Below are 12,366 nucleotides of genomic sequence, written 5' to 3'. Positions count from 1 at the left end.
GTGAGGTTAAAGCAGGTGAGTAAATCAGTGAAGTCAGTGGTCATTGTGGAGTCAGTGGAATCCATGTGGATATTGAAATCACCAAGGAGGAGGATTGAGGGGGAGAGGGAACATAGCTGGGTCAGAAAGTAGGAGAAGTCAGACAGGAATAATGGGTGTGGTTTGGGAGGGCGGTAGACGACAGCCATGACTGACTGCGTGCGACCAGAGAGTTTAAAAGCCAGGTGTTCAAAGGATGAGGATGAGGCGATGGGGATGAGGCTGGTCCTGATGTCTTGACGGTGGATAACGGAAATTCCACCACCTCGGCCCTCCGAGCATGGTTTATTGACGTAGGAATATCCATTGGGTGTGGTGAGGTTGAGCGTGTAGTAGTCCAGTGGTTGTTGCCAGGTTTCGGTGAGACCGAGAAAGTCCAGTTTGTTATCCAGGATGTAGTCGTTGAGGATGAGGCATTTGTTGTTGAGGGACCGGGTGTTGAACAGGGTGAGTTTGATGTTGTTTTGAACAGCGGGGATGAATTCAGGTGATTTAGCCAGGGTTCGCAGGCAGGAGGTGCGATTTTGTGCGTTGCCGTGACTAGGTGTGCTGGGACGATGAGTGGGAGTGCGCTGAGCCGACCAGAGGACGGGGATGGAGTGACCTGATTGTACATATACAAACTTACGACCGGAGCCACGGTGAATGTACCTGGGTCGTCGGAGGAGTCCATTTGATTTGATGGCAGAGATGCATGATGGGGTGGAGCGGGTATTGAGCAGAAGGAGCCTTGCGGCGGAGTACCGCAGAGCCATGCCAGGCAGGAGCGGAGAGGCGAGCACGAGGCCAAGGTTGAGGAGGCGAAACAATGGTCCCAACGCACGGGAGCAGGCCCAAGGAGACGAAGGAGCCAGGTAGGTGAAGCCAGGAGCAGAGTCGGGACCAAGCAGAGGGCAGACAGGAGCAAAGAGACGATCACGAGGCCAAGGTTAATCACGGCAAAGCGGGAAATGCAGCGGCAATCAACCGCCGCCGCTACAAATCAAGATCACGGCGGGAAAACCGCCGCCACACCGCTGCGAAGGACACAACCCACGAGAGCGTGCCCGAGGAAACAGCGAGCAGGCGAAGGAGCCGGGTAGGCGAAGCAGGGAGCAGAGCCGGGACTATGCGGAGGGCAGACTCAATGGCCAAAAAATCCGCACGACCACCAAAAAAGCAAGCCACAGACAGTGGCCCAGTCGAAGAAGCGGCGAGCATGTGACGCCTGCGTCCTCTTCAGACCGGACCGGAAGCGGAAGCGCCCTTTAACATTAGTTACGACCTTTAGTACAACACTAAATGACGACCTTTAGTACAACACTAAATGACGCCCTTCCCCCTGACATGACTTCGGAAGAAATCGGGCTGGAGCACTAGGGCGGGCCATACTTTTTTTTTTTTGGAAATCAATCGAGAGGGGTGTTCATATTACGTATTTTGGTGTGTAGAACACAAATCTGAGGTTTTTTTAAAAATTCTGATAACCCTAACCTACATCAATTTGCAGTTGATTATTATTAAATTTTTGATTATTTTGCTATTCTTCTGGAAAAAAGAGACGTTTTTTATTTTGAAGTTAGGGCTTTTATTTTGGTAACTTCCTGTTGGGACGGCAGTTGTAGCCATCTTGTTGCTGAAAGCTCGTGTCTGACATCTACCCTGGTCTGATTTGTCAGTGGAGCAAAGCTAATGCTCTTTTCAAGCCTCCTGTTATCAATGAAAAGGTGACCATCATGTCCAAGCTCAAGGAGGTCTGGAATCAGGCAGTGAAGTTTTCTCTTGGTAAGGGCAAACTTGATGCCAAAGAGAGGTTCATTGTCAAGTTAGACAAGTTATTTGATATTTTGACTTGCAAGTGTCAGATTACCAGTTGTGAGGGGGGAGGCTGTGAGGCCGATGAGGGCTGTGTGATCCAAGCCCACATTAACTGTTCCTGCAGCAGAGAGAAAATGATTCCTGTGAAAGATCTTGCCGACATCAAGGGACAGAAAGAGAAGGTTGGAAGTAAAGGACCCCACCAAATGGGGAGCCCTGATCTGCCAGAGCACAAGAGACAGGTGAGGACATTGGATACCCTTGAATGTCTCAACTTGTAATCAACCTTTTTTTTTTTCTTTTTTTTTTGTATACAGAGTCGAGGCTAGTGAAAGAGCTAACATTTATCAAACAAACAAGCAAACAAAGTATATAAAAAGGGGAGCGGTCGACAAGATGGGGAGAGAAGGGGAGGAAGCACACAAACACAACATTTGAGAGCAGGGACATCGGGAGATGTGTGGGAGGGAGAGGGCCTGGGGGGAGGCAGGATAGGTATAAAACGCAAGGACACCAAGGACTTCCAGGAAAGAAGACAAAAGTCACCTCAAAAAAGTGGATTTGGGGTGAAATTAGCGGGGGTAGAAAAGATCAAGGTTTTGGATTGGGGAAGATAAGAGATGGAGGTGAACAGCCGATTTAAAGACCTGGAGGGAGGAGTGGGATTGAAGAGAGTGAGGGAGTTTGTTCCAGAGGCGGGAGAAAAGAGGAATGAAGGAGTGAAGGTGAGCAGTTTAACCATAAGAGGGTTGCAGGCAGATCTTGTGCGACCTGCAGGAATATTTGGGCGACAGAGCCCAGAGAGAGCTGGGGGAGCAAGGCCGGAGAGGAGTCGGTGGAAGACGGAAAGACTACCAACCTGCCTGCGGTGAGTAAGTGAAAGGCCCTCGGAGATAGCGTCATCGCGGGAGATTCCAATGATTCTGAATGCTTTGGTTTCAACAGCGTGAAGACGAGCTAGGTGTGAGGCAGGAGCACCAGCCCAGAGGGGAGAGCAGTATTCCATTGAGCTGCGGATGAAAGCCTTGCATGTTGTGAGGAGCTCAGGTGTGCCAAGGAAGGACTTCGCACGACGGAGGATGCCCAGTCGGCGACTGGCTTTGGAGGCCAGCTTGGAAATGTGGTTTTCCCAGGAAAGATCATGGCAGATAGTGAGACACAAAAGCTTGAGTGACAGAACTTCTTGGAGAGGATTATTCAGAAAGTAGATGGGAGGGTTGTCCAGTCGGTCCTTTCGGAGAGACATCGTAAGAGTGTGAGATTTGTCAGGATTGAAAGACATGTTCCACTTGTTTGCCCAGTCCGTGATTTTGTCCAGGTCTGCAGAGAGTGAGGAGGCTGCAGACTGCCGATCTGAGGGACGAGGAATGGAGCGGCAGAGAGTGGAGTCATCAGCAAAGAGATAGAGAGGATTTTCAAGAGAGTCAGAGAGATCATTGATGAAGACTTGTGCATGCGCGCAACTTGCGCATCGCAAGATCTTGCGCATGCGCAAGATTGGAGGTCTCGTCTCTTCAAAGCTGTCCATGCGTGCTCGCTTTCGAAGTTAAGTAACTTTTCACAATTGTGGTTTTGTCGAAACTGTATCTTTCTCTCGGTGTATGTACCTATTGGGGTGTCTTTAATAGTATTCTTGGTGTTGGTTTTTCATACCTGTGTACAGAATCGTCGGTCTTTCGTATCGCGTATTCTGAGGCCTAAGTGTAGTACGAGGCTACCGTGTCTGACCTTGGCTTGAGGCTTTGTTTTTGTCTCAGTGGTTCTCCGATCGCGCTGCAATTACTTTCCGGTCTCTGTTTTTCACGGCCTTTTCACCCCATACTTCCTCGTTTTAAAATCTCAAAAAAAAAATATTAAAAAAAAATTCCTTCCGTTCTTATTCGTTTATTCGTTCTTATTTGTTCGTTCGTTCTTCGACCACGTTGTTTGTGATCACGTGATCACGTTGTTAAAAAATGTCATCTGTCCCCTGAAGACCTGTATTCTGTTATATTCTACAACACCTTTTTCTTCTTCTTCTTCTATAAAAGGATGCTTTCGACTTGCTCACCAAATCGATTCATTCCAAAAAAAAATTCCATCTCTTATAGTGCATCTTTCATTCATTCCCTAAACTCTCCAGCACTCCATCCTCCCTCCAGCGTCCTCAAACGTATTTTTGACTCGAATGTCTCAAGAAACTCATTTTGCAATAAATGTTCGTTTCCCATTAATCGTACACTTTTCAAAATCCCATCACCCTAAAATCCCATTTCCCATCACCCCTCCCCTCTAAATCTACCCCCTTGCCCCTCCCCTCCAAATCATCCCCATCACCCATCTCTTTCAAATCTTCCCCCTTGCCCCTCCCCTCCAAATCTTCCCAATCACCCATTCCTTTCAAATCTCCCCCCACACCCCTCCCCTCCGAGACTCTCCCTCGCTCCTCCCCTCCTAGACTCCCCTCTCACCCCTCCTCCTCAAAGCGTCCTCCCCGCTTCTTCCCCCTTCCAACTTTCACCTTCATCTCCCTCAACCTTCTGCCTCGCTCTTCCCCCTCGTCAAATAACACCTCACTGCGCCTCTCCCAATCACCATCAAACCTTTTGTCTGCCGCATTCTTCCCTTTCTCCAAGCTATTCTGTAATCTCCGACACACCTTCAACAGCTCTCCCTACCTCTTCCTCCTCTTCCACATCTTACCCTACCACTCCCCCCCCTGTTCTGTATCCGATGCTCCCCCTTCCTCTTCCTTAACAGTATGGACCTCAAACATCCGGGGCCTTCGCTCAAACTTGTCTGATCTCTCCATACAGGTTGCTTCTGACAAACCAGACGTGATCTGCTTAACAGAAACTTTCCTCCTTCATGATGTCTCTGATTCCTTGGTATCTCTCCCAGGTTACTCCCTCCTCCGGTATGATAGACGTGAGCCTCGTCCTGGAGGTGGGGTTGCTATCTTTATAAAAAAACTCTCTTCCTCACTCGCCCTGCACTGCCCTCTCTCCACCTCACCCCCAGGAATACCTTTGGCTACGGCTTCCCCTTCGCTCCCACCTTTTGTTCATATGTGTGTTGTACCGTCCACCAAACAGTGATGACTCCATCTACATCTCGCTGTCTGAGAATATGGACCAACTTCTATCTACCCATCCCAACTCTCTCTTCCTCATATGTGGTGATTTCAACTGTCACCATGCCAGTTGGCTGGGTGTGGGTACCTCTCTCACCAGCCATGGCTCTTCAGCAAAGGACTTCTGTGACTCACTGGGACTGACACAATCTGTCAATTTCCCGACCCGGATTTCATTCAACGGAGCATCTTCTCTTCTGGACTTGGTTATGACTAACTTCCCTGAAAATGTCTGCTGCTCTTCTTCTGCTCCAATCGGCTCTTCTGATCATGTGCTTGTTAAAGTGGACATCTCTCTGACCATTCTCAGAGAGCCTCCTCAGCGTCGACGAGTCTGGCATTTCACTCAGGCCAACTGGCACGGTCTTCAAGCAGCCATCAATCATCTGGACTGGTCTCCCATCTCTACTGCCTCTGACATAAATTCTTCCTGGGAATTCTTCCAAAGCAAACTGCTCTCTCTCATGCACAGATTTATCCCATCTCGTCTTCTGTTGTCATACCCTTCCTCCCGTCCATGGTACACGGAATCTTGTGGTGAGGCTATTGCCCAGAAACAACTTGCTTTCGTCTCCTGGAAAGCAAATCCAACGGAAGGAAATCTCATTTCCTTTCACAAAGCCCGAAACAAGTGTTTGTCCACCCTCAGGAGAGCCAGGAAACAATATCTCTCCGTTCTCAGGACCGAACTCTCTTATCTGTCTCCCTCTTCCAAATCCTGGTGGCGTCTGGTCAAATCAGTTTCTGGTGTTTGTTCCCCCTCCATCCCCTCCCTCACCTCAAATGGCCACACGGCTGACTCCACACGTGAAAAAGCTGAATGCCTCAACTCTGTGTTTGCCTCTAAATCTTGTGTCCCAAACCCATCCCTCTCTGTACCCACCGTACCCAGTCGTACCCAGCTGCTCCTGGACTCTGTGTCCTTTCCTCCTGACAAGGTGGAAAATTTTCTGTCAACCCTCGACTCGGATTCTGCAACTGGACCTGACGGCATCAGCCCACGGTTCCTAAAATCCTGTTCTTCCGCTCTTTCAATCCCTCTCTCTGTTCTCTTCACCCTCTCTTTTGCTCAAGGTCATCTTCCATCTGCTTGGAAATCTGCCAACATCACCGCTTTGCACAAAAAAGGTGCAAAAACAGATCCCAGCAACTACAGACCAATCAGCCTTCTCCCAATTATCAGCAAAGTCATGGAATCCATCATTGCTTCAGCAATGAAATCTTTCCTCTTCTCCAATGGCTTGATCTCTGATCATCAATTTGGTTTCAGACCTGGACACTCTACTCTGGACATGCTGCTTCTGCTTTCTCAACAATGGATGGAGGTCCTCAATGCCAAACAGGAAATTAGAGCAGTCTCCCTTGACATATCACGTGCCTTCGATATGGTCTGGCACCCCGCTCTGCTCACCAAACTCTCCTCTTTTGGTATCCATGGAAATCTCCACGCATGGCTGGCGGACCTCCTCTCTAGTCGTAGTCAACGTGTGGCCCTGAATGGGTTTCTCTCATCTCCTCTTCCTGTTCAGGCTGGAGTTCCACAAGGCAGTGTTCTGGGCCCTGTGCTTTTTCTGGTCTTCATCAATGATCTCTCTGACTCTCTTGAAAATCCTCTGTATCTCTTTGCTGATGACTCTACTCTCTGTCGCTCCATTCTTCATCCCTCAGATCGGCAGTCTGCAGCCTCCTCACTCTCTGCAGACCTGGACAAAATCACAGACTGGGCAAACAAGTGGAACATGACTTTCAATCCTGACAAATCTCACACTCTTACGATGTCTCTCCAAAAAGACCGACTGGACAACCCTCCCATCCACTTTCTGAATAATCCTCTCCAAGAAGTTCTGTCACTCAAGCTTTTGGGTCTCACTATCTGCCATGATCTTTCCTGGGAAAACCACATTTCAAATCTGGCCTCCAAAGCCAGTCGCCGACTGGGCATCCTCCGTCGTGCGAAGTCCTTCCTTGGCATACCTGAGCTCCTCACCACATACAAGGCTTTCATCCGCAGCTCAATGGAATACTGCTCTCCCCTCTGGGCCGGTGCTCCTGCCTCACACCTAGCTCGTCTTCACGCTGTTGAAACCAAAGCATTCAGAATCATTGGAATCTCCCATGATGAAGCTAACTCCAAGGGCCTCTCACTCACTCACCGCAGGCAGGTTGGTGGTCTTTCCGTCTTCTACCGAATCCTCTCTGGCCTTGCCCCCCCCCCAGCTCTCTCTGGGCTCTGTCCCGCAAATATTCCTACAGGTCGCACAAGATCTGCCTGCAACCCTCTTATGGTCAAACTGCCAAAATCAAGACTCTCTGCTCACCTTCACTCCTTCATTCCTCTTTTCTCCCACCTCTGGAACAAACTCCCTCACTCTCTTCAATCCCACTCCACCCTCCAGGTCTTTAAAACAGCTGTTCACCACCATGTCTTATCTTCCCCCATCCAAAACCTTGATCTTTTCTACCACCGCTAATTTCACCCCAATTCCACTTTTTTGAAATACCAACTTCTGTCCTGGAAGTCCTTGGTGTCCTTGTATTTTATACTTCTCCCTCCCCCCCCCCCCCCTTCCCACGCCTCCTCCCCCCAAGCCCTCTCCCTTCCACACATCTCCCTGCTCTCAAATGTTGTGTTTGTATGCTTCCCCTTCTCTCCCCAACTTGTTTTCCGCTCCCACTTTTTATATATTTTGTTTGTCTGGTTGATTTGTTTGTGAAGTAAATGTTAGCTCTTTCACGAGCCTCGATTCAGTATACAAAAAAAAAAAGACCAGAAAAAGCACAGGGCCCAGAACACTGCCTTGGGGAACTCCAGCCTGAACAGGAAGAGGAGATGAGAGAAACCCATTCAGGGCACACGTTGACTACGACGAGAGAGGAAGTCCACCAGCCATGCGTGGAGATTTCCATGGATACCAAAGGAGGAGAGTTTGGTGAGCAGAGCGCGGTGCCAGACCGTATCGAAGGCACGTGATATGTCGAGGGAGACAGCTCTAATTTCCTCTTTGGCATTGAGGACCTCCATCCATTGTTGAGACAGCAGAGGCAGCATGTCCAGAGTAGAGTGACCTGGTGTGAAACCAAATTGATGATCAGAGATCAAGCCATTGGAGAAGAGGAAAGATTTCATATCCGAAGCAATGATGGATTCCATGACTTTTCTGATAATTGGGAGAAGGCTGATTGGTATGTCGTTGTTGGGATCTGTTTTTGCACCTTTTTGTGCAAAGTGGTGATGTTGGCTGATTTCCAAGCAGATGGCAGTTGACCTTGAGCAAAAGAGAGGGTGAAGAGAACAGAGAGAGGGAGTGAAAGAGTGGAAGAACAGGGTTTTAGGAACCGTGGGCTGATGCCGTCAGGTCCAGTTGCAGAATCAGAGTCGAGGGTTGACAGAAACCTTTCCACCTTGTGAGGAGGAAAGGACACGGAGTCCAGGAGCAGCTGGGTACGACTGGGTACGGTGAGTACAGAGAGGGATGGGTTTGGGACACAAGATTTAGAGGCAAACACAGAGTTGAGGCATTCAGCTTTTTCACATGCGGAGTCAGCTGTGTAGCCGTTTGAGGTAAGGGAGGGGATGGAGGGGGAACAAACACCAGAAACAGATTTGACCAGACGCCACCCAGGATTTGGAAGAGGGAGACAGATAAGACAGTTCTGTCTTACTACTTAAACATCAAAAGAGTTCTCATGATGTGCTAATCCCAAGTTATGCCAGTCTGGCCAAACCTGTTAGCATCAAAAAAAAATTGGGTCATGGATTTATAACGTATGCAAACTTCACCCATTTCATTCATCACTTTGCTCTCGGTCCTCAGTCCTCCCCCATACCACGTCCACCACCGACTCCCCTACCTCTTACTCCTCCTACCCCTCCCCTCATTCCTCTGCCTTCTCAACCCTCCCACCCCAACCCCCTACTCAATGATCTCTCCTCCCTCTGCCCCCTTCAACCTTCCCTCTACCCCCTCCTCTCTTCTCTCTACCCCCCTCCTCTCTTCTCTCTACCCCCCTCCTCTCTTCTCCCTACCCTCCTCCTCTCTTCTCTCCACCCTCCTCCTCTCTTCTCTCCACCCTCCTCCTCTCTTCTCGCTACCCTCCTCCTCACTTCTCTCTACCTCCTCCTCTCTTCTCTCTACCCCCCTCCTCTCTTCTCCCTACCGCCTCCTCTCTTCTCTCTACCCCCCTCCTCTCTTCTCTCTACCCCCCTGCTCTCTTCTCTCTACCCCGCTGCTCTCTTCTCTCTACCCCCCTCCTCTCTTCTCTGTACCCCCCTCCTCTCTTCTCTCTACCCTCCTCCTCTCTTCTTCCTATCCCTTCCTCCTCTCTTCACTCTACCCCCTCCTCTCTTCTCTCTACCCTCCTCCTCTTATCTCTACCCTCCTCCTCTCTTCTCTCTACCCTCCTCCTCTCTTCTCTCTACCCCCCTCCTCTCTTCTCTCTACCCCCTCCTCACTTCTCTCTACCCTCTCCTCTCTTCTCTCTACCCTCCGCCTCCATCCTCTCTTCCCTCTGTCCCCCTCCTCTCTTCCCGCTGCTCTCCTCCTCTCTTCTCTCTACCCCCTTCCTCTCTTCTCTCTATGCTCCTCCTCTCCTCTCTCTATCCTCCTCCTCTCCCCTTCTCCTCTCTTCCCCCCCTCCTCTCTTCTCTCTATCCCCCTCCTCTCTTCTCCCTACCCCCCTCCTCTCTTCTCCCTACCCCCCTCCTCTCTTCTCTCTACCCCCCTCCTCTCTTCACTCTACCCCCTCCTCTCTTCTCTCTACCCTCCTCCTCTCTTCTCTCTACCCTCCTCCTCTCTTCTCTCTACCCTCCTCCTCTCTTCTCGCTACCCCCCCTCCTCTCTTCTCTCTACCGCCCCTCCTCTCTTCTCTCTACCCCCTCCTCTCTTCTCTCTACCCTCCTCCTCTCTTCTCACTACCCTCCTCCTCTCTTCTCTCTACCCTCCTCCTCTCTTCTCTCTACCCCCCTCCTCTCTTCTCTCTACCCCCCTCCTCTCTTCTCTCTACCCTCCTCCCCTCTTCTCTCTACCCTCCTCCTCTCTTCTCTCTACCCCCCTCCTCTCTTCTCTCTACCCCCTCCTCTCTTCTCTCTACCCTCCTCCTCTCTTCTCTCTACCCTCCTCCTCTTCTCTCTACCCTCCTCCTCTCTTCTCTCTACCCCCCTCCTCTCTTCTCTCTACCCCCCTCCTCTCTTCTCTCTACCCCCCTCCTCTCTTCTCTCTACCCCCCTCCTCTCTTCTCTCTACCCCCCTGCTCTCTTCTCTCTACCCCGCTGCTCTCTTCTCTCTACCCCCCTCCTCTCTTCTCTGTACCCCCTCCTCTCTTCTCTCTACCCTCCTCCTCTCTTCTTCCTATCCCTTCCTCCTCTCTTCACTCTACCCCTCCTCTCTTCTCTCTACCCTCCTCCTCCTCTTATCTCTACCCTCCTCCTCTCTTCTCTCTACCCTCCTCCTCTCTTCTCTCTACCCCCTCCTCTCTTCTCTCTACCCCCTCCTCTCTTCTCCCTACCCGCCTCCTCTCTTCTCTCTATCCCCCTCCTCTCTTCTCTCTACCCCCCTGCTCTCTTCTCTCTACCCCACTGCTCTCTTCTCGCTACCCCCTCCTCTCTTCGCTGTACCCCCTCCTCTCTTCTCTCTACCCCTCCTCCTCTCTTCTTCCTATCCCTTCCTCTCTTCCCCCTCCTCTCTTCTCTCTACCCCCTCCTCGCTTCTCTCTACCCCCTCCTCTCTTCTCTCTACCCCCTCCTCGCTTCTCTCTACCCCCCTCCTCTCTTCTCTCTACCCCCCTCCTCTCTTCCTCCTCGCCCTCTTCGCCTCCCTCTGTTAAGGCGTATGGCGATTCAACAGGTAAATAGACGACCCCTATTAAAAAACAAACAAACATTATCTCATTTATCGTGTTCGGTCAACAGGGACGAGCCGAGAGCTCCAATCGCTCGTTTCGAAATGCCATTCACACCACCTGCTGTGGACACACCATCGATGGTCGATCCCCCACACTCACAGTTCGGCTGATTGGAGCAAGCTGCGCTGGAGCGATTTGAAGTCAACATTTCTGAAGAAGCCGATGGTGAAGAAAAGCAGGAAAACGGACCCGATAAGGCACACTCGGGGCGACCACATGATCTACGTGAGGCGGCGACGAACGCGGGAAGGAACGGACACGGAGTCACGGATATGCTCCGATAATACAACCGGCACCGCCACGAAAGGTGCGGCGCCACTTCCAAGGTGGGTGTGCGCGTCAACTCGTGACGTCATATCAGTAGGGACTGGCCAAAAAAATTCAAGTTGGAGATAGATGTAAAATTACTATGTGAGCTGCTGGAGCTCTTCAAGATGAAGAAAATGAGCCAGAGATGACCCTTCTAGCATGTCTGTAAGCAAAGTTATGGCCAAAAGCGTATCAGCGATTTTCCGCATCAGTGGCCATTATTATATCATATAAATATGGAATCCATATCTGTGACCGATTTACATTGAAAACTGCTGAAATATGTCCGCAACTTCAACTTAGCACAGTTTAGTAAACACTCGAGATAAATCCATGCGGTAAAAGATTGCTGAGAGTTGCTAAGACCTACGACTTAGAAATTCCACCTGGACACACTTCAGGGGGCACTTTCAAAGGGGGAGATGTGCTTATTCTTTCTAAACAATATTTTACGTGTGGTATAGACACGATATTTGCATGCATCGGGTTCAAAAATCGAGCAAATATGGTAAATATTACTCACGTGAAACCAGGATCCGTCTCGGTGGTAGCCATGAGTGTGTAGATGTCACATGATCGGTCATGAAGAGTGGTTAAGTCCAAAATATGACATACCATGGCATAAAAACGATTTGCCCACAAAGCATTGCACGTTGCACCGCATCGGCGGTCACAGAGTGCCATGCACAGCGTGACGTAGGGGAGTGCGCGCAGCGCCCCTGGCGGCATTCCCGGTCCCTAATATCAGGGCACCGCGCTCGCGACGCCATTTCATTGGTGGAATGGGGAGTGGGGAGGACTGGGAATTGGGGAGGTGGAGTGGGGCATTGGGAAGGGGGGGGGGGGGGAATTGTGAATGGGGGAGAAATTGGGAATGGTGGGGGAGGGGAGTTGGGAATGGGGGGAGGGGGAAGAACGGGGAATGGGGGAGGGGGGAGAACGGGGAATGGGGAGTGGGGAGGACAGGGAGTGGGGAGGACAGGGAGTGGGGAGGACGGGGAGTGGGGAGGACGGGGAATGGGGAGGACGGAGAATGGGGAGGACGGAGAATGGGGAGGACGGAGAATGGGGGAGTGGGGAGGACGGGGAGTGGGGAGGACGGGGAGTGGGGAGGTCGGGGAGTGGGGAGGTCGTGGAGTGGGGAGGTCGGGGGAGTGGGGAGGACGGGGAATTGGGAATGAGGGGGGGGGGAATTGGGAATGGGGGAG

The 12,366-nt window shown here is 51.0% G+C and overlaps 1 protein-coding gene across 1 annotated transcript in view; it reads right to left on the bottom strand.

Annotated features, from left to right (window-relative positions):
* LOC137426476 (alpha-N-acetylgalactosaminide alpha-2,6-sialyltransferase 2-like) overlaps window positions 1–11,234 on the bottom strand; it is a 43,065-nt gene extending 31,831 nt beyond the window's left edge. The window contains exon 1 of the mRNA XM_068115044.2: window positions 10,949–11,234. Coding sequence (XP_067971145.2) covers window positions 10,949–11,067 — 119 coding nt within the window. The 5' untranslated portion in view covers window positions 11,068–11,234. The remainder of the gene's footprint in view (window positions 1–10,948) is intronic.
* Between the last annotated feature and the right edge of the window lie 1,132 nt (window positions 11,235–12,366).

The sequence above is a fragment of the Myxine glutinosa genome, chromosome 5, assembly GCF_964187855.1.
Source record: "Myxine glutinosa chromosome 5, kmMyxGlut1.1, whole genome shotgun sequence".
NCBI lineage: Eukaryota > Metazoa > Chordata > Myxini > Myxiniformes > Myxinidae > Myxine > Myxine glutinosa.
The sequence above is the reverse complement of the archived record's forward strand: the minus strand, read 5'-3'. Positions and strand labels throughout refer to the sequence as shown.